A 23294-nucleotide genomic window follows, 5' to 3' on the forward strand; every position below is an offset into this window, starting at 1 on the left:
TTACTGTTTGAGCATATGAATGTGAGAGAGAATGTGTCTATAGGTGGATGTATCTATCCCTAAGTGTGTATCTGTGTGCATGAGTGTATGAGTCTATCCATCTATATGTATGTGTGTGTAAGTGTGTGTAAATGTATGTAAGTGTGTGTGAGTGTGTCAGAAGCAGGAGTGGAATGGGAGTTGTGGGAGGTGATGACAGGTCAGATGTGAGACCCTGACAGGCTCTCCCTTCCATTCCACGCACGCATGCCCCTGCCCCGGGGCTCAGAAGACCTCGCATGGCTCAAGACGTCACACAATTAAACATTTAAACGCTGGAGCTGTAAAGCAAATTGCTGGGATTCAGGAAGAAGGTGTCTGGGGGAATGTCCCGGGACGGAATAACAGGGTCAGGACCAGAGAGCCCGGTTCATCTCCATTTGAGCTTTGGAAAGGATTGGTTCAACTTTAGACTGTGATGGAAACACTGTGGCTGTCTGACAGTGGAGGCTTCTGATGGGAGGACGGCTCATAATAATGGCCCGGAACGGAGCAAATGGAATGGCATCAAACACATGGAAACCATGTGTTTGATGTATTTGATACCATTCCCCCCATTCCGCTCCAGTCAATCCCATGACTCCGTTCTCCCAATTACGGTGCCACCAACCTCCTGTGCTATCTGCCAGACAGGGAGATATGCTGAGAGGAGATAGTCAAAGCCCACAGCTGAGTGTGATCTCGCTTTCATTTGTTTATCCACACTATAGAATGAGAGCCAGTGTCAGGGTAATAAAATGACTAGTTTAATGTTAGTAGGTTACTTCACATGGATGAGATATCTATGTTCCTCACATTAAACAATTGCTTAATATTTATTTTTCCTAGTGTCACTTCCCAAGCAATTGACATTCTAATCAGAGCCTAATGGATTACACTAATTAGTTATTTTACTAACCAAGCACTAAACACACAGTGTGTCTTAATTCATTCTCAGTGGTTACTTAGTGCAGAGTAATGGGATTCAGGCTATCATAATGATCATTTAAACATGAAACACAGCAATAGAAAGTTTAATAATGAACTCACAAAACTACTTCCTGTCAATAGTGGCTGTGTATTCCTCTTTGAGACAGTTGAGTAGGAACTAGGAACCTTTGTTCTAGTAACTAAGCCACCGTGTGACTAAACCAAAGAGACAGGGACACCGCTAAGGCACTCGCCACGTGACACTTGAGTCCGTTACAGGTTGCAGCTGCTTATGTAAGATGACGACATGCACAGGATAATTCAACCTTATTACCTTATTCTGAAGTTTTGCACAGAGACGGATGTGTAACGTTAAGCAATATCAAATATGTATCTTCGTTTGCAGCTTTATGTGGACCATTCACACAAGGGGTGTCCTGTGTGTGCAGCTTGGAAAGGAACCAATTGGGCCCTGGCTGCAAAGGGAGTACTCATAAAGACAGATCACTTTCCATTGAATCTCAGTCCTTTTTCTCCTCTTTTCCTGTCTAAGAACAGCTGCCTGTGTTATTCCCACAGTTTTACTCCCTTTCCTGAACCCGCTCTAGATGCTCTGAGCCGGTGGGGATTCAGCCTCACACTTGGAAGCTTAAAATTTAATGAGACTTTTACTTCATAGTTTATCCACCTCACTGCTTTGTACTGTGGCGAGAGAAAGATTCTGCACCGTGATATCTTGACAGGCCCAATGAAATAAATTGGGTAGATAAACAAACATGGGAACAGACATGGAAGTAACAGGCCATTCTAACATGAGGTTGGCATCTAAAGAGACGGGCTTTTGTGATGACTTACCCGAAATAAAGACCTCGGTGCCTGGAGCGGCTGTCATCTCCGCAGATAGGAGAGAGAGGGGGTTAGTGAAGCATCATCAGGACATGTTTAACCTCTTCACCTTTTGTATTAGAGGCTGAGAGTGTGGCGCAGTGGCACGATGGCTGCTAATAAATCCACTGTAAGTTTCCCAGGGACTCTGAAGCTCCTGGAGTTCATGTAGCAGTCTAAAGGTGCCGAAGCTCTGCCGGAGCTATGGGTTCACACAGAATCCACCCTGATCACTACAACATATCTGGGAGAGCCAACAGCAGGGCAGAGACACAGACTGATAGGATAGAAGAGTACAGAAAAGGAGACAGACTAGGAACTGGATTGGCATTGCACTCACACACTCAATTCACAATAACCACACTTCCATAAGTGAGCACACTCCAGACGGCAGGACAGGACAGGAAGGAGGCTGGGGCTGCAGCATCCTCAATCTGCCTAGCTCTCAGACAACTTAATACCCTCAGATTATATATTCCAACCCTCCCCAAGAACCTGGGAGCCTCAGCAGGTGAAGAAGCACACCAAACCAGCTCGGCCTTTAATAGCTTTTTTAGTGCTGTGGAGTAAAATTTTCACTGTTTACCACTGCTGCACATTTCTGTATTCCAGTCCTGCATCCCTGCTCCCAGACTCGCTTATAGTTCTACCCCATAATAATGTTAATGGAACAGATAGTAAAACCGGGACAGACACAAAACAAGGCCCTTCAACCGGTATGACTGGGATGTGTAACCTTGTACTGACTCTCACGACAGAGTATGGACTGTGGGTCTGGAGAGGAGATGAGATGAGGGGGAAGAGGAGTGTGTGTGTTCTATTACAGTGTTGTTTTACCATCACCCTACTACCTAGGAGTGCATGCACTTCATTGTTTAGTCATACAGTGCACTTAATGAGCAGGGGCCTAATGTGGTGCCGGTGGCGAGGAGAGGAGAGGCAGGCAGCTTTGTGAGGCTGTGCACTTATAGCTAGCCAGCCGTCAGGGGAGAGGGGATGCTGAAAGAGACAGGGCTGAATGTAGAGAGAGAGGGGGAAGAGAAGAAAAACATCTACATTCATCATCCACTCCACTGACGATCTTTTAGCATCTCTGGCAACCTGCAAATCTCGCCTATATAAGCAGAGCCCAGCCCCGAGACAGATTGTTGAGCCTGAAAATGAAATGTGATTGACACAATAGTGAATTCAGAGAGAGGGAGGGAGAGAGGGAGGGAGGGAGAGAGGGAGGGAGGGAGAGAGGGAGAGAGGGAGAGGGAGAGAGAGATTTTTGAAATACCTTTATTGGCCCAATAGTTACATCATTAAAAGCACAAACTTTACTTCATTTTAACAGACCTAGAAAGTTAGAACCAAGCCTCCTTCCCTGTCCACTGTACATAGAACCCCCATGACGCCCCACACCCCTACAAAGTTCCCCAGACGGTTCACCAACCCCCTATCAAATCAAATCAGACTTTATTTGCCACATGCGCTGAATACAAGTGTAGACTTTACCATGAAATGCTTACTAACAAGCCCTTAACCAACAGTACAGTTCAAGAAGAAGAAAATATTTAAGAAGAATAAGAATAACGAGGCTATTGTCGTGTCTTTGGCTATGCCGGATTAAGTGATATGACATGATATTCTATAAAATAATTTCTCTGTAATTAATATTACCTGATTAAGCTAATCAGGTAGATAAATAACTAGAAAGTCGGGGCACCACAAAATAATGTTTATAGAGCTGTTATCTTCCGAATAAGCTCTTAAAGACCTGGTAATCTTTTACCTCAACAGCAGTCAATATTTAATCGTCGCCTGATTCAGTCATCTGAAAGTTGTAAATTCTTGGTTATCTTCACGAACCCTGGCTAACAAGTTGAATCAGCAATACAAAACTGGGTTTAATTATTTATTTACTAAATACTTAACTAATCACACAGAATTACATCTACACAGAATGAATCATACATTGATTACAAATTATGTCATAAAGGAAAATGTCCCTAGCGGACGGAACAGATATGACGGCTGGTTACACAAAGAAAAGGGGGGGTTTGAGTGAAAGAGCGGGAAGACTGAGTAACAAAGGGAGAAGCTATGCCATCGTAAATACAGTATCTTATGCATTCTAAATTACCGCCCATTTGAAAAAGGAGAATGCAATAAATATTTACTCTGAGCTGCGCTTCGGTAGATGGGAGGCCGGGTGGTCCATCATGGATCTCTGGTCCTCTGAAGAATATCTGGTGGTAGAATGGATACTTGGTAGTACCGTCGTCGTGTGGTAGAACAAATACTCTGTCCGTCCTCTCCTAGCCCACGTCTACAGTTGCTGCGCTAACACGATGGCTAGGAGGTATCACTTCTTTAGTGAATAAGAGTTCAAAGTTCAAAGTTCATACCATTGCTATACTTTAAGCTCATGCTATATTCTGGCTAGTGTAGACGAAACTCAGCCTTTCGGGGTGTAGGTCGTCACCTTCACATTGAAATTCGATGCTAATTTCGTTATGTTCTCTAAGGTTGGCTTAGTTCTGTAGGTGGTCTTTGTCCTTTCAACGTGGGGACCTCAAGTCCACACGTCCTTGGAAGAGCTTATTATCTGAGCCCTTTTAACGTAGGACTGTCGGCCTTATGTCCTCGGAACAGAAAGTTACATTTTCATCAAGGGGTTTATAAAGTGGTGAAAGAAGGGCATGTTTCATAGTTTTACAACCCATGTCTGTTCCCTTAGGCAGGGCCTCTGAGAGAGCAGAGTGGTGTTCTTTTGACAAACCGTTCTCTCATTAAAGAAGCAAAAAATTACATTTCATCTTTTCACAAATAGTTTCATATTTAAACATTTAAATTGCACAACAATTCCGTGTGAATCTGATAACTAGAATGTGTAGATTCCTATCGTCAGTAATCATGTCTCAGACGCCAACTGAACTGACATCATGTTCATTAAGTCCCAACGCATATTTTCAGCTGGTTGGATTACCGAAATATGGTTCCGTCCCCATCTTTTGATGTCACCAGACTCTCTCTCAATGTTAACCAATGGATTTTCAATAGTCACATTGGTAGAGTAGAGAGAGGAAAAAGGGCAAAGGTATTTATGGGGGTCATAAACTTCCCCCACTCAGGCCAACGTCATGACACTATATACAGGGGGCACCGGTACCGAGTCAGTGTGCAGGGGTACAGGCTAGTTGAGAAAATCTGTACATGTAGGTGGGGAGGTCAATGTAAATTGTCCGGTGGCAATTTTTATGAATTGTCTTATACAGTCTTATGGCTTGGGGTAGAAGCTGTTGAGGAACCTTTTGGTCCTTGACTTGGTGCTCCGGTACCGCTTGCCATGCAGTAGCAGAGAAAACAACTTGGGTAACTGGAGTCTCTGACAATTTTATGGGCTTTCCTATATAGTGCCTTCGGAAAGTATTCAGACCACTTGACATTTTCCACATTTTGTTACTTTACCACCTTATTCTAAAATTGATTAAATTGTTTTTCTACACATAATACCTCATAATGACAAAACAAAAACAGGTTTTAACACATGCAAATTTACAAATAAAAAACTGAAATATGATATTTACATAAGTATTCAGACCCTTTACTCAGTACTTTGTTGAAGCACCTTTGACAGCGATTACAGTCGAGTCTTCTTGGGTATGAAGCTACAAGCTTGGCACATCTTTATTTTGGGAGTTTCTCACATTCTTCTCGGCAGATCCTCTCAAGCTCTGTCAGGTTGGATGGGGAGCGTTGCTGCACAGCTATTTTCAGGTCTCTCCAGAGATGTTTGATCGGGTTCAAGTCCGAGCTCTTGCTGGGCCACTCAAGAACATTCAGGGAATGTCCCGAAGCCACTCCTGCGTTGTCTTGGCTGTGTGCTTAGGGTCGTTGTTCTGTTGTGAACTTTCGCCCCCGTCTGAGGTCCTGAGCAATCTGGAGCAGGTTTTCATCAAGGATCTCTGTGGAAAAAGTCAAGGGGTTTGAATGCTTTCTGAAGGCATTGTACAGTGTATATGCTCCAGTGTGAGCCAAGCCTGCACCTGCCCCAGCAGCACATCTCTGTGGTCAATACACCCCGCCACCTGCATCTCCTGGTCTTCCACACCACCATTTTTTCCTGCCCCAACAGGTAGTTTACTAGGCAGTCCCTTCTCCTGTTGGCTATGCTATACCAAGGCCCTCCAACAAATAGATCCAGAGTCAGCCCCAACCTTATGCAGAGAGAGAGAGAGAAACCTCCCCACCTCCCCAATGTGTAGCAGGCAGCCAGGTAGTTAGCTGTAGCCCCAGTGTGGCTTACCACACAACCCCCCTACAACATCCCACAACCCCTCAGCCCCTAATAGCACAAACACAGCCCCCAGCTAGCTCCCCAGCCCTGGCCCCGGCCCCACTGCCACTCGCTGCTATTATTGATTATCTCACATCAATTTCAGGGAGCCTCTTATCTCGCCCGACGCACAACCTTTCTACACTGTCAGATCAGAGTAATATTTTGGCCTTTTATAGGGATCGATTGGGCAGTTTTGAGGGGGAGGCAAGGCAGAGCGCAACAAAGGTCAAATGTAGTGCTAAATCATTTGAAGATTCTTAATGAATGGTGTGTGGCAGATGCACCTGCTGGTTTCATTATGGCAGCGGATGGAAAGAGGGAGAAGGGGGGAAGTGGGGAAGTACTGGATCAGAATGAGAGAGTTGGAAAGAGAGAGAGAGAGAAGGGGGAAGTACTGGATCAGAATGAGAGAGTTGGAAAGAGAGAGAGAAAGAAGGGGGAAGTGCTGGATCAGAATGAGAGAGTTGGAAAGAGAGAGAGAGAGAGAGAGAGAAGTGGGGAAGTGCTGGATCAGAATGAGAGAGTTGGAAAGAGAGAGAGAGAGAAGGGGGAAGTGCTGGATCAGAATGAGAGAGTTGGAAAGAGAGAGAGAGAGAGAGAGAGAAGTGGGGAAGTGCTGGATCAGAATGAGAGAGTTGGAAAGCGAGAGAGAGAGAAGGGGGGAAGTGCTGGATCAGAATGAGAGAGAGAGAGAGAGAGAGAGAGAGAGAGAGAGAGAGAGAGAGAGAGAGAGAATGCAACACATAGAAGAGCACCTTCACCAAGGTCAATACGTGCCTACAAGTGCAGATGCCAATATTAGCCCCTCCAATCTCAAGTAATCATACGTCCCTAGTTTGGGAACCTTACTCTTGAGTGGTTGGACCAAGTTTCAACCACACACTCTTAGAAAAAATGGCTCCAAAAAGGGTTCTTCGGCTGTCCCCATAAGATAACCCTTTCTGGTTCCAGGGATACATTTTTTGGTTCCATGTAGAACCCGTTTGGGTTCCATGTAGAACCCTCTGTGGAAACGGTCCTACATGGAACCCAAAATGGTCTTACCTGGAACCAAAAAGGGTTCTTTAAAGGGTTCTCCTATGGGGACAGCAGAATAACCCTTTTAGGTTCTAGATAGCACCTATTGTTCTAGCGCAGGAAATAAAAGGAAAATATCCCAATACTGTATATTGGAAAAATAGTAAGCAATGTATTTTTTATTAATGCACATTATCTTACTAGGCAAGTCAGTTAAGAACAAATTCTTATTTACAGTGACAGCCTAAAAACATTTACATCTGCAACTGAACAGTCTTGTTCAGGTGCAGAACAAGAGACTTTTACCTTGTCAGCTCGGGGGTTCGATCAAGCAACCTTTCGGTTACTGGCCCAACACTCTAACCAATAGGCTACCTGCCGCCCCGTTATGCTTCCTTGCCCTAGGTGACATGTGCATTATGTTAAATATGATGGAAGGTGTATGGTTGTATCTGAAAAGAGAACATTAACAATATAAGTAGAGCAACTTCATATGACTGTGTGGCCGTACTTATGCATGCACACCGCACACAACTCGGAAATAATATCATCAATAAGACAAATGTTCAGTCATGTAGTATCTGGAAAGCTATAAAACTGTGAGCTTGATGTTCGATGAGAGGAGCCTGCTAATATTGACGTTAACAACAGACCTAATGGCATATGAGCAGTTCATGCTGAACCAATAAACCATCCAATCACATTATCATGCATGACTTGTTTCAGACTTGAGAAGTGAACTCTAGTTCTTTAGTTCATTATCTAAACATACATATAGTAGCCGATAATGACTGACTGTGTGGTATGTCATGTTGATGATAATGAGATTGACATATTAACTGCTGGATAGAGGTCTTGCAGACAGAGGAGGGTTGGTTGGTTAAGTGTGCGGTCCCTCTCTCCTCAGAACGGCTCCGATTCTCTCCCCCCCCAGGGCGCGTCCTCCAGCCTGGTGGTGAAGTTTGCCGACACCGACAAGGAGCGCACCATCCGCCGCATGCAGCAAATGGTCGGCCAGTTTGGCATCTTCAACCCAGCCATCGCCCTGCCATTCAGCACCTACAGCACCTACGCACATGCAGTGAGTTAACTAACACAACCCATTACCCCTCTTACCCCTCAACACCCCCCAGGGCAGGGCTGTGAGTTAACTAACACAACCCATTACCCATCTTATCCCTCAACACCCCCCAGGGCAGGGCCGTGAGTTAACTAACACAACCCATTACCCCTCAACACCCCCCAGGGCAGGGCTGTGAGTTAACTAACACAACCCATTACCCCTCTTACCCCTCAACACCCCCCAGGGCAGGGCCGTGAGTTAACTAACACAACCCATTACCCCTCTTACCCCTCAACACCCCCCAGGGCAGGGCCGTGAGTTAACTAACACAACCCATTACCCCTCTTATCCCTCCACACCCCCCAGGGCAGGGCTGTGAGTTAACTAACACAACCCATTACCCCTCTTACCCCTCAACACCTTCCAGGGCAGGGCCGTGAGTTAACTAACACAACCCATTACCCCTCTTACCCCTCAACACCCCCCAGGGCAGGGCCGTGAGTTAACTAACACAACCCATTACCCCTCAACACCCCCCGGGGCAGGGCCGTGAGTTAACTAACACAACCCATTACCCCTCAACACCCCCCAGGGCAGGGCCGTGAGTTAACTAATACAACCCATTACCCCTCTTATCCCTCCACACCCCCCAGGGCAGGGCCGTGAGTTAACTAACACAACCCATTACCCCTCAACACCCCCCAGGGCAGGGCCGTGAGTTAACTAACACAACCCATTACCCCTCTTACCCCTCAACACCCCCCAGGGCAGGGCCGTGAGTTAACTAACACAACCCATTACCCCTCTTATCCCTCAACACCCCCCAGGGCAGGGCTGTGAGTTAACTAACACAACCCATTACCCCTCAACACCCCCCAGGGCAGGGCCGTGAGTTAACTAACACAACCCATTACCCCTCTTACCCCTCAACACCCCCCAGGGCAGGGCCGTGAGTTAACTAACACAACCCATTACCCCTCTTACCCCTCAACACCCCCCAGGGCAGGGCCGTGAGTTAACTAACACAACCCATTACCCCTCTTACCCCTCAACACCCCCCAGGGCAGGGCCGTGAGTTAACTAACACAACCCATTACCCCTCCTACCCCTCAACACCCCCCAGGGCAGGGCCGTGAGTTAACTAACACAACCCATTACCCCTCTTACCCCTCAACACCCCCCAGGGCAGGGCCGTGAGTTAACTAACACAACCCATTACCCCTCTTATCCCTCCACACCCCCCAGGGCAGGGCTGTGAGTTAACTAATACAACCCATTACCCCTCAACACCCCCCAGGGCAGGGCCGTGAGTTAACTAACACAACCCATTACCCCTCTTACCCCTCAACACCCCCCAGGGCAGGGCCGTGAGTTAACTAACACAACCCATTACCCCTCTTACCCCTCAACACCCCCCAGGGCAGGGCCGTGAGTTAACTAACACAACCCATTACCCCTCAACACCCCCCAGGGCAGGGCCGTGAGTTAACTAACACAACCCATTACCCCTCAACACCCCCCAGGGCAGGGCCGTGAGTTAACTAACACAACCCATTACCCCTCTTACCCCTCAACACCCCCCAGGGCAGGGCCGTGAGTTAACTAACACAACCCATTACCCCTCTTACCCCTCAACACCCCCCAGGGCAGGGCCGTGAGTTAACTAACACAACCCATTACCCCTCTTATCCCTCAACACCCCCCAGGGCAGGGCTGTGAGTTAACTAACACAACCCATTACCCCTCAACACCCCCCAGGGCAGGGCCGTGAGTTAACTAACACAACCCATTACCCCTCTTACCCCTCAACACCCCCCAGGGCAGGGCCGTGAGTTAACTAACACAACCCATTACCCCTCAACACCCCCCAGGGCAGGGCTGTGAGTTAACTAACACAACCCATTACCCCTCTTACCCCTCAACACCTTCCAGGGCAGGGCCGTGAGTTAACTAACACAACCCATTACCCCTCTTACCCCTCAACACCCCCCGGGGCAGGGCGGTGAGTTAACTAACACAACCCATTACCCCTCTTATCCCTCCACACCCCCCGGGGCAGGGCCGTGAGTTAACTAACACAACCCATTACCCCTCTTACCCCTCAACACCCCCCAGGGCAGGGCCGTGAGTTAACTAACACAACCCATTACCCCTCTTACCCCTCAACACCCCCCAGGGCAGGGCCGTGAGTTAACTAACACAACCCATTACCCCTCTTATCCCTCCACACCCCCCAGGGCAGGGCCGTGAGTTAACTAATACAACCCATTACCCCTCAACACCCCCCAGGGCAGGGCCGTGAGTTAACTAACACAACCCATTACCCCTCTTACCCCTCAACACCCCCCAGGGCAGGGCCGTGAGTTAACTAACACAACCCATTACCCCTCTTACCCCTCAACACCCCCCAGGGCAGGGCCGTGAGTTAACTAACACAACCCATTACCCCTCAACACCCCCCAGGGCAGGGCCGTGAGTTAACTAACACAACCCATTACCCCTCAACACCCCCCAGGGCAGGGCCGTGAGTTGACTAACACAACCCATTACCCCTCTTACCCCTCAACACCCCCCCAGGGCAGGGCCGTGAGTTAACTAACACAACCCATTACCCCTCTTATCCCTCCACACCCCCCAGGGCAGGGCCGTGAGTTAACTAATACAACCCATTACCCCTCAACACCCCCCAGGGCAGGGCCGTGAGTTAACTAATACAACCCATTACCCCTCTTATCCCTCCACACCCCCCAGGGCAGGGCCGTGAGTTAACTAACACAACCCATTACCCCTCAACACCCCCCAGGGCAGGGCTGTGAGTTAACTAACACAACCCATTACCCCTCTTATCCCTCCACACCCCCCAGGGCAGGGCCGTGAGTTAACTAACACAACCCATTACCCCTCAACACCCCCCAGGGCAGGGCCGTGAGTTAACTAACACAACCCATTACCCCTCAACACCCCCCAGGGCAGGGCCGTGAGTTAACTAACACAACCCATTACCCCTCAACACCCCCCAGGGCAGGGCCGTGAGTTAACTAACACAACCCATTACCCCTCTTACCCCTCAACACCCCCCAGGGCAGGGCCGTGAGTTAACTAACACAACCCATTACCCCTCTTACCCCTCAACACCCCCCAGGGCAGGGCCGTGAGTTAACTAACACAACCCATTACCCCTCTTATCCCTCCACACCCCCCAGGGCAGGGCTGTGAGTTAACTAACACAACCCATTACCCCTCTTACCCCTCAACACCTTCCAGGGCAGGGCCGTGAGTTAACTAACACAACCCATTACCCCTCTTATCCCTCCACACCCCCCAGGGCAGGGCTGTGAGTTAACTAATACAACCCATTACCCCTCTTACCCCTCAACACCCCCCAGGGCAGGGCCGTGAGTTAACTAACACAACCCATTACCCCTCTTATCCCTCCACACCCCCCAGGGCAGGGCCGTGAGTTAACTAATACAACCCATTACCCCTCAACACCCCCCAGGGCAGGGCCGTGAGTTAACTAACACAACCCATTACCCCTCTTACCCCTCAACACCCCCCAGGGCAGGGCCGTGAGTTAACTAACACAACCCATTACCCCTCTTACCCCTCAACACCCCCCAGGGCAGGGCCGTGAGTTAACTAACACAACCCATTACCCCTCAACACCCCCCAGGGCAGGGCCGTGAGTTAACTAACACAACCCATTACCCCTCAACACCCCCCAGGGCAGGGCCGTGAGTTGACTAACACAACCCATTACCCCTCTTACCCCTCAACACCCCCCAGGGCAGGGCCGTGAGTTAACTAACACAACCCATTACCCCTCTTACCCCTCAACACCCCCCAGGGCAGGGCCGTGAGTTAACTAACACAACCCATTACCCCTCTTACCCCTCAACACCCCCAGGGCAGGGCCGTGAGTTAACTAATACAACCCATTACCCCTCTTATCCCTCCACACCCCCCAGGGCAGGGCCGTGAGTTAACTAACACAACCCATTACCCCTCAACACCCCCCAGGGCAGGGCTGTGAGTTAACTAACACAACCCATTACCCCTCTTATCCCTCCACACCCCCCAGGGCAGGGCCGTGAGTTAACTAACACAACCCATTACCCCTCAACACCCCCCAGGGCAGGGCCGTGAGTTAACTAACACAACCCATTACCCCTCAACACCCCCCAGGGCAGGGCCGTGAGTTAACTAACACAACCCATTACCCCTCAACACCCCCCAGGGCAGGGCCGTGAGTTAACTAACACAACCCATTACCCCTCTTACCCCTCAACACCCCCCAGGGCAGGGCCGTGAGTTAACTAACACAACCCATTACCCCTCTTACCCCTCAACACCCCCCAGGGCAGGGCCGTGAGTTAACTAACACAACCCATTACCCCTCTTATCCCTCCACACCCCCCAGGGCAGGGCTGTGAGTTAACTAACACAACCCATTACCCCTCTTACCCCTCAACACCCCCCAGGGCAGGGCCGTGAGTTAACTAACACAACCCATTACCCCTCTTATCCCTCCACACCCCCCAGGGCAGGGCTGTGAGTTAACTAATACAACCCATTACCCCTCTTATCCCTCCACACCCCCCAGGGCAGGGCCGTGAGTTAACTAACACAACCCCCAACCCTCCATACCCCTCTTATCCCTCAACACTCCCCAGGACAGGGCACCATCCACACATGACACCAGGCTCTTTGATGAGCTCACCTGTCCCGTGCTGCTCCACCCTCTGCTCCCATCTCCTCTCCCCAGGGCCCCAGAGCTGCACCAGGGGCCAGAGATGACTCAGAATATTACATAGGAATCTTATCTCCACGCACACCTCTTTAGCCTGCGTACAGAGTTACTGCCGCTTAAAGGGAAATGGAATTAAGAAAAGGTTTCAGTCCAACACAGATAAAAACCTAAACCCCAGTCACAGCAGACAGAGTATGTATATATTTATAAAATAATTACATTTTTTCTTATTTACTTATTTGTACGCACAGGCAGATTTTTTTTCTTCTCTAAATGCCAGGATGAATTTTTGAGGCTACCCAAGTCTCAGGGGCTTCCCCATTTCCCTGACGTTCATATCACAGGCATGGGGACCAGTATGAAATGTGTAAATTGACCGTCCCAGAGTAATTGCGAGGCCATCTCTGTGCTCTCTCCAGTAAAACTCCTGCCTTCATTACAATTCATGAAATGAAGCCCATCCCTGGGAAATGTGGAGAAATGCAAATGTTTCAGGAGTGGTGGAGGCGGTGGTGGTCTGCTGGGAGAGCATTATGTCCTGCTCAGGTTGGCCATGACTCTTATTTACTGTGGCAGAGCCCCACGCACCCCATCACACACACACACACACACATACACACACACATGCATACGCACATAGCTACACACTCTGTCACTAACTCTATGCCACACAACAACATGTGTCTTGTTTTTCCAGGCACTGCTGCAGCATGACAATGAGGTGGGTATATGCAAATCCATTGCTTAAGTTTTATGAATGATATGTTTCTAGTCATGTTAGATATTTGATCATTATAGTTACATTTATTAGATATTAGTTACAGTCATTATAGTTACATTTATTAGATATTAGTTACAGTCATTATAGTTACATTTATTAGATATTAGTTACAGTCATTATAGTTACATTTATTAGATATTAGTTACAGTCATTAAAGTTACATTTATTAGATATTAGTTACAGTCTTTAATTGCAACAGGGTGATACACTTTAAATGATTCTTTACTTTTTAATAAACTACTACACCCTCCCAAGAAGAAAACCCACAATGACAGAGAATAACTTTATCTCTGAATATCCTGTATGTATTCCTCCTTTCGTTTGCCAGTATATATAGCTAGCAGGGTATGGAATACAGACATCTACAGGGATCCTGTATATACACACAGTTCAGTAAAATGCAAATTCAAAGAGCTGCTTCACAAATACAGCAGTGGATAGGATTATGGAGTTGAGCTGACAGCCTGTAAATTGGATTTTAGTCAAACCAGGGAAGGGGGGGTTGTGAACACAAATTGGAGGGATACAACACTGACAACATGTGCCAAAAATGAGAAATGTGCCATTTTCAAGATAGACGCAGCACTGTTCTGACAGATGACATCCCATTTGTGATTTCACGAAACATAGGGAGAGAGAAGGAAGATAGTCCTATACCATTCCAAATGGCTGATAATAGTTGTTTTAAAGAAGCAGTGTAAATACACGAAAGAATGAGCTACCCATTTTTCCCTGTCGTCTGTCAATAGACATGGAGCATATTTGTACATGATTTGATTTGAGTCGCTCACTTCCTCTCATCTCAATCCATGTGTATATTCTTAAGAACAGCCATTTCAGCTTGCTGATTTTTTTTACAATTTATTTAACCTTTATTTAACTAGGCAAGTCAGTTGAGAACAAATTCTTATTTACAATGACGGCCTACCCCGTCATTGTAAATCCTGTGTCAGTGTGAGAAGGGAAGGCTTGGAGATGTGCGACACTAGAGGCACAAAATCACCCAAAAATATGTATTAGGTTGAATGTGTGAAAAATGTATGACTTGAGAAAGGAGTTGTTTTAACAATGTGCAAATGGTAAAGTTATGTGTGGGTAGGTATAGGAGGCACATGAGTGTAATACTCACATTGACAAACATCGCCCCCTGTTGGAACTAGTGAGAATATATATAGCTGATGCTTTTCAACACAACCCAACCTAACAGATCAGGAAATGATCAACTATAAAAAACTAAATGTAAATTGGGAATGTGTTTTACAAAACATCCATAATAGAGAGGAGCTAAAAACTTATATTGAACTGATTTGCCTGTACTCTCGTCTAATCATCACCACCAGTCAGTTCTTTGCACAAGCAGGAACTATGCACAGCCAATAACTAGGAGAATGTTTTATATAATGCCTAATTAAAGGTCCCAAACATTATACAAGAGAGAAAACATTTATTTAGGTAAGGCAACTGTACGGATCTTGAAATGTAAAAAAATGACCTTATAAGTGTGACACCCTCCCAAACCAACACACACACACACACACACACACACACACACACACACACACACACACACACACACACACACACACACACACACACACACACACACACACACACACACACACACACACACACACACACACACACACACACACACACACACACACACACACACACACACAGCAAAGTGCAGCAGGGATTAAACAAACCCTATTAAACCCCACTAAGGAGATACATGATGGTAACAAATGAAGCCATTAAGCTCAGTCCAGGAAATTGCAGTGGACTCTATTGTCTTCAGGTTCTCTCTGCTGGAGTGCACACCAGTCTGCAGTTTCAGGCAATCTGCAGGTCCAAGACCTCAATAACCGGGGTTTTCTCTTTTGCTTGCTCCACCGACCCCCCCCCCCCCCCCCCACACACACACACACACACACACTTCTCCTCCCTAGCTCCCCCATTCTCTCCTCCTCCTCAGTACCTGTGCAGGACTGGCTGGAAGGGTCACATGTGACAGTGCTGAGAGTTAGCAAGTCACAGAGCACTGCTACAGAGATAATTGCCATGTGATAAAGAGGTGATTGCCTGCTGGCGCCAGGGGAGAATAAAACCATCAGGTTGCAACAAAATAGCAGATGCCTGACATTAAATGGATGCTGTAGCACGGGCAACTTTTTGCCTGCTTCTTTTCTTCTCCCTTCGTTTCTTTTCTTCTTTTCCTTTATTTTTCTTGTCGTAGCGAGAAAAGGTTATGGCCATGATGATGACGACTCGGTTCAATGTAATTTAGCTCTTTGTCTGCCACAGACATTTTGCTATCTACTGCCGAGGATAAATATACCGTAGCAATGGCTTCTGAATGTGGATGGACGTTGTAGAAAAAAGAAAATTACTCTGAATACTCTGTCAACACTTCCAGTTGGTGGACCAAATTTCTCTGAATATCTCTGTCAACACTTCCAGTTGGTGGACCAAATTACTCTGAATATCTCTGTCAACACTTCCAGTTAGTTGACCAAATTACTCTGAATACTCTGTCAACACTTCCAGTTGGTGGACCAAATTTCTCTGAATATCTCTGTCAACACTTCCAGTTGGTGGACCAAATTACTCTGAATATCTCTGTCAACACTTCCAGTTAGTTGACCAAATTACTCTGAATACTCTGTCAACACTTCCAGTTGGTGGACCAAATTTCTCTGAATATCTCTGTCAACACTTCCAGTTGGTGGACCAAATTACTCTGAATATCTCTGTCAACACTTCCAGTTAGTTGACCAAATTACTCTGAATAACTCTGTCAACACTTCCAGTTGGTGGACCAAATTACTCTGAATATCTCTGTCAACACTTCCAGTTAGTTGACCAAATTACTCTGAATATCTCTGTCAACACTTTCAGTTGATGGACCAAATTACTCTGAAATACTCTGTCAACACTTTCAGTTGATGGACCAAATTACTCTGAAATACTCTGTCAACACTTTCAGTTGATGGACCAAATTACTCTGAAATACTCTGTCAACACTTCCAGTTGGTGGACCAAATTACTATGAATATCTCTGTCAACACTTCCAGTTGGTGGACCAAATACCTCTGAATATCTCTGGCAACCCTTCCAGTTGGTGGACCAAATTACTCTGAATATCTCTGTCAACACTTCCAGTTGGTGGACCAAATTACTCTGAATATCTCTGTCAACACTTCCAGACCAAGGCTTTTTATCAGAGCCAGTTTGTATCTCCCACTCTCATTCCAACATAATTACAGGCCTGAGCTTCCAACTTTCTGCATTGTAATTCTGAAAAAACATCACTGAATGCCATGGTGTTATGCATGACAGTCTGGCGGCTGACATGAAGGACTGCATTATCTATGCAATGCATGTAAAGTAAGGGCTATACGGAGGCCTTACGCCCCACTCTCTTATTCTACCATCTAGGCCTTCTGCAGCTTGTATCAGCTTGTATAGGCCACTGGCAAATGGATTTCAAGCTCATTCAAGTAAGCCCAAGTCCCAAGAGCCTATTGAAAGCAGGCAGAAGAGCCTGAGAGGGGGACAAAAGCCAGTGACTGGTGTGACATATACAGGGGCCAATGAGATCAGAGGCCCTCTACCCCAAACCTACAAGCCTAGTCTGATCTTAATGAGGGCATTAACACCATCCCTATCCTTCAGCAAGCACAGCTCTCACATTGACTTCCTCTCATTGTTTGTTTTCTTTGGTTTAGATGTCCTTTTCTGAACCCCTAAAATCGCAATTTATCTTATTCAGAGCAGAATGGATGATCCCCATTTGTCACGATGATACAATTATGCAAATGACAAAAGGAGTTAATAGATAGCGGTAGTAAGGCATGTGGCTAATGGATGAGGTGCCAGCGGGACAGCCGCTTTGTGGCGGGACAGCCGCTTTGTGGCGGGACTGCCACTTTCAGGTTACCTGACAGGGGCATTGAGGGAAAATAATTGGCTTTTCCTATCCAGGGACTCCACGCAAATACAGGAAGAATGGCATCTTCTGCCTCAGCCGCACAGTATGGTCATTATCATCAGAGCTAGCTATAGTGGCGGAGGGATTTCTGCTTAGCTGAGTCAGACTCGGAGGGGGGATCCACTTTTTCAACCGGATGGAGGGAGCTGTGGGTTATTAAACAGGAATAAGGAGCAATGGGATAGTCCCACCGTGCTCATGTTTTTCCTCCAAATACTGTAGCTGCCTCCCTGAACATGAAGTACATGCCCCACACAATAGCATTGATTTCCCAGATAAACCCTCTAGTCCAGAGGTTGCAAACACCATTGTACAGTGATGGATTTTCTCTGGAATTAGGCCCTCTGCACTGCAGAGAGAAAACTAAGAGCAGAAATACTAGGTATGTGTGTGGGGGTATATTCTAGGCAGTATTGGATAGAGAATGGGTTTAGCTGTGTGTGGGGGTATATTCTAGGCAGTATTGGATAGAGAATGCGTTTAGCTGTGTGTGGGGGTATATTCTAGGCAGTATTGGATAGAGAATGGGTTTAGCTGTGTGTGGGGGTATATTCTAGGCGGTATTGGATAGAGAATGGGTTTAGCTGTGTGTGGGGGTATATTCTAGGCAGTATTGGATAGAGAATGGGTTTAGCTGTGTGTGGGGGTATATTCTAGGCAGTATTGGATAGAGAATGGGTTTAGCTGTGTGTGGGGGTATATTCTAGGCAGTATTGGATAGAGAATGGGTTTAGCTGTGTGTGGGGGTATATTCTAGGCAGTATTGGATAGAGAATGGGTTTAGCTGTGTGTGGGGGTATATTCTAGGCAGTATTGGATAGAGAATGGGTTTAGCTGTGTGTGGGGGTATTTTCTAGGCAGTATTGGACAGAGAATGGGTTTAGCTGTGTGTGTGGGGGTATATTCTAGGCAGCATTGGATAGAGAATGGGTTTAGCTGTGTGTGGGGGTATTTTCTAGGCAGTATTGGATAGAGAATGCGTTTAGCTGTGTGGGGGGGTATATTCTAGGCAGTATTGGATAGAGAATGGGTTTAGCTGTGTGTGGGGGTATATTCTAGGCAGCATTGGATAGAGAATGGGTTTAGCTGTGTGTGGGGGTATTTTCTAGGCAGTATTGGATAGAGAATGGGTTTAGCTGTGTGTGGGGGTATATTCTAGGCAGCATTGGATAGAGAATGGGTTTAGCTGTGTGTGGGGGTATATTCTAGGCAGTATTGGATAGAGAATGGGTTTAGCTGTGTGTGGGGGTATATTCTAGGCAGTATTGGATAGAGAATGGGTTTAGCTGTGTGGGGGGGGTATATTCTAGGCAGTATTGGATAGAGAATGGGTTTAGCTGTGTGTGGGGGTATTTTCTAGGCAGTATTGGATAGAGAATGGGTTTAGCTGTGTGTGGGGGTATATTCTAGGCAGTATTGGATAGAGAATGGGTTTAGCTGTGTGTGGGGGTATATTCTAGGCAGTATTGGATAGAGAATGGGTTTAGCTGTGTGTGGGGGTATATTCTAGGCAGTATTGGATAGAGAATGGGTTTAGCTGTGTGTGGGGGTATATTCTAGGCAGTATTGGATAGAGAATGGGTTTAGCTGTGTGTGGGGGTATTTTCTAGGCAGTATTGGACAGAGAATGGGTTTAGCTGTGTGTGTGGGGGTATATTCTAGGCAGCATTGGATAGAGAATGGGTTTAGCTGTGTGTGGGGGTATTTTCTAGGCAGTATTGGATAGAGAATGCGTTTAGCTGTGTGGGGGGGTATATTCTAGGCAGTATTGGATAGAGAATGGGTTTAGCTGTGTGTGGGGGTATATTCTAGGCAGCATTGGATAGAGAATGGGTTTAGCTGTGTGTGGGGGTATTTTCTAGGCAGTATTGGATAGAGAATGGGTTTAGCTGTGTGTGGGGGTATATTCTAGGCAGCATTGGATAGAGAATGGGTTTAGCTGTGTGTGGGGGTATTTTCTAGGCAGTATTGGATAGAGAATGGGTTTAGCTGTGTGTGGGGGTATATTCTAGGCAGCATTGGATAGAGAATGGGTTTAGCTGTGTGTGGGGGTATATTCTAGGCAGTATTGGATAGAGAATGGGTTTAGCTGTGTGTGGGGGTATATTCTAGGCAGTATTGGATAGAGAATGGGTTTAGCTGTGTGGGGGGGTATATTCTAGGCAGTATTGGATAGAGAATGGGTTTAGTTGTGTGTGGGGGTATATTCTAGGCAGTATTGGATAGAGAATGGGTTTAGCTGTGTGTGGGGGTATATTCTAGGCAGCATTGGATAGAGAATGGGTTTAGCTGTGTGTGGGGGTATATTCTAGGCAGCATTGGATAGAGAATGGGTTTAGCTGTGTGTGGGGGTATTTTCTAGGCAGTATTGGATAGAGAATGGGTTTAGCTGTGTGTGGGGGTATATTCTAGGCAGTATTGGATAGAGAATGGGTTTAGCTGTGTGGGGGGGTATATTCTAGGCAGTATTGGATAGAGAATGGGTTTAGCTGTGTGTGGGGGTATATTCTAGGCAGCATTGGATAGAGAATGGGTTTAGCTGTGTGTGGGGGTATTTTCTAGGCAGTATTGGATAGAGAATGGGTTTAGCTGTGTGGGGGGGTATATTCTAGGCAGTATTGGATAGAGAATGGGTTTAGCTGTGTGTGGGGGTATTTTCTAGGCAGCATTGGATAGAGAATGGGTTTAGCTGTGTGTGGGGGTATATTCTAGGCAGTATTGGATAGAGAATGGGTTTAGCTGTGTGTGGGGGTATATTCTAGGCAGTATTGGATAGAGAATGGGTTTAGCTGTGTGTGGGGGTATTTTCTAGGCAGTATTGGATAGAGAATGGGTTTAGCTGTGTGTGGGGGTATATTCTAGGCAGTATTGGATAGAGAATGGGTTTAGCTGTGTGTGGGGGTATATTCTAGGCAGTATTGGATAGAGAATGGGTTTAGCTGTGTGTGGGGGTATATTCTAGGCAGTATTGGATAGAGAATGGGTTTAGCTGTGTGTGGGGGTATTTTCTAGGCAGTATTGGATAGAGAATGGGTTTAGCTGTGTGTGTGGGTATATTCTAGGCAGTATTGGATAGAGAATGGGTTTAGCTGTGTGTGGGGGTATATTCTAGGCAGTATTGGATAGAGAATGGGTTTAGCTGTGTGTGGGGGTATTTTCTAGGCAGTATTGGATAGAGAATGGGTTTAGCTGTGTGTGGGGGTATATTCTAGGCAGTATTGGATAGAGAATGGGTTTAGCTGTGTGTGTGTTAATGCTAAGTGGTAGAGCGTGTCAGCCCAGTTCTTTAACAGTGTGTCCAGTATAAATGGACTGCCATTACAGGTCGCTGCTAATGACACGCCAGTGGCACCGCAGCAAATTAAAAAGAGCTCAACGAGCGCAGCCACTGAGAGATGTCACTGCCCCTCCACTTTACCTTACACAACCAGAGAGGGACACTCACAGAGAAGTTTGACAAAGGACGATAAATGCAATTCAATTCAATTCTCCCTAGAGACAGGAATAATATGCACATGTCAATCCGTTGATTTAAATGAGCCCAACAGACAGCTATTGGACCATTCCTTCAGCTGCTGACAGCCCACTCACTGTGAGGATAGACAGATTCACTAAACATCGCTTTACAGACTTTATCCCCTTCACATTATTTTATTCCCTTTCTTTTATTCCCGCTCTACTTTCTGTTCACTTTCATGCACTATCCATCCATCAACTCCCATCCATCTATCTATCCCTCCCTCTATTCTAACCTTCCTATGCTCTTCCCTCCCCCCTCCCCCCTCCTCTCTCTCTCTCTCTCTCTCTCTCTCTATCTCAATTCAATTTCAATTAAATTCAAAGGGATTTTTGCCATGGGAAACATATGTTAACTTTGCCAAAGCAAGTGAAATAGATAATAAACAAAAGTGAAACAATAAATAAATAAATTACAGTAAACATTACAGTCACAAAAGTTCCAAAATAATAAAGACATTTCAAATGTAATATTATGTATACAGTGTTGTAATGATGTGCAAATAGTTAAAGTACAAAAGGGGAAATAAATAAACATAAATAGGGGTTGTATTTACAATCTCTCTCTCTCTTTCGCTCTCTCTCTGTCTCTTTCTCCATCCTTTCCTCTCTATCTTTTCTCTCTCTCGCTTTATTCAAATGATCTCTCTCTCCGCCCATCCCTCATTTCCCTTTCTTTCTCTGTTCTCCCACCATCCATACTAATCTTTCTCTGTTCTCCCACCATCCATACTAATCTTTCTCTGTTCTCCCACCATCCATACTAATCTTTCTCTGTTCTCCCACCATCCATACTAATCTTTCTCTGTTCTCCCACCATCCATACTAATCTTTCTCTGTTCTCCCACCATCCATGCTAATCTTTCTCTGTTCTCCCACCATCCATACTAATCTTTCTCTGTTCTCCCACCATCCATACTAATCTTTCTCTGTACTCCCACCATCCATTCATCTTTCTCTGTTCTCCCACCATCCATACTAATCTTTCTCTGTTCTCCCACCATCCATTCATCTTTCTCTGTTCTCCCACCATCCATACTAATCTTTCTCTGTTCTCCCACCATCCATTCATCTTTCTCTGTTCTCCCACCATCCATACTAATCTTTCTCTGTTCTCCCACCATCCATTCATCTTTCTCTGTACTCCCACCATCCATACTAATCTTTCTCTGTTCTCCCACCATCCATACTAATCTTTCTCTGTTCTCCCACCATCCATTCATCTTTCTCTGTTCTCTCACCATCCATACGAATTTTTCTCTGTTCTCCCATCCATACTAATCTTTCTCTGTTCTCCCACCATCCATTCATCTTTCTCTGTTCTCCCACCATCCATACAAATCTTTCTCTGTTCTCCCACCATCCATGCTAATCTTTCTCTGTTCTCCCACCATCCATGCTAATCTTTCTCTGTTCTCCCACCATCCATACTAATCTTTCTCTGTTCTCCCACCATCCATACTAATCTTTCTCTGTTCTCCCACCATCCATTCATCTTTCTCTGTTCTCCCACCATCCATACTAATCTTTCTCTGTTCTCCCACCATCCATTCATCTTTCTCTGTTCTCCCACCATCCATGCTAATCTTTCTCTGTTCTCCCACCATCCATACTAATCTTTCTCTGTTCTCCCACCATCCATACTAATCTTTCTCTGTTCTCCCACCATCCATTCATCTTTCTCTGTTCTCCCACCATCCATACTAATCTTTCTCTGTTCTCCCACCATCCATTCATCTTTCTCTGTTCTCCCACCATCCATACTAATCTTTCTCTGTTCTCCCACCATCCATTCATCTTTTTCTGTTCTCCCACCATCCATACTAATCTTTCTCTGTTCTCCCACCATCCATACTAATCTTTCTCTGTTCTCCCACCATCCATACTAATCTTTCTCTGTTCTCCCACCATCCATTCATCTTTCTCTGTTCTCCCACCATCCATACTAATCTTTCTCTGTTCTCCCACCATCCATACTAATCTTTCTCTGTTCTCCCACCATCCATTCATCTTTCTCTG

At 46.2% G+C, this 23294-nt stretch overlaps 1 protein-coding gene across 11 annotated transcripts in view; it reads left to right on the top strand.

Annotated features, from left to right (window-relative positions):
- LOC115192639 (CUGBP Elav-like family member 5) overlaps positions 1-23294 on the top strand; it is a 335938-nt gene that overhangs the window by 284667 nt on the left and 27977 nt on the right. For 4 of the 11 annotated variants that reach the window (XM_029751379.1, XM_029751383.1, XM_029751380.1 and 1 more), the window contains exons 6-7: positions 8082-8255; positions 13685-13708. In XM_029751379.1, the coding sequence (XP_029607239.1) occupies positions 8082-8255; positions 13685-13708 (198 nt within the window). The remainder of the gene's footprint in view (positions 1-8081; positions 8256-13684; positions 13709-23294) is intronic. The other 7 variants (XM_029751387.1, XM_029751389.1, XM_029751388.1 and 4 more) reach the window with 3 other exon arrangements.

This window comes from Salmo trutta, chromosome 4 (genome assembly GCF_901001165.1).
Source record: "Salmo trutta chromosome 4, fSalTru1.1, whole genome shotgun sequence".
NCBI classification, from domain to species: Eukaryota; Metazoa; Chordata; class Actinopteri; order Salmoniformes; family Salmonidae; genus Salmo; species Salmo trutta.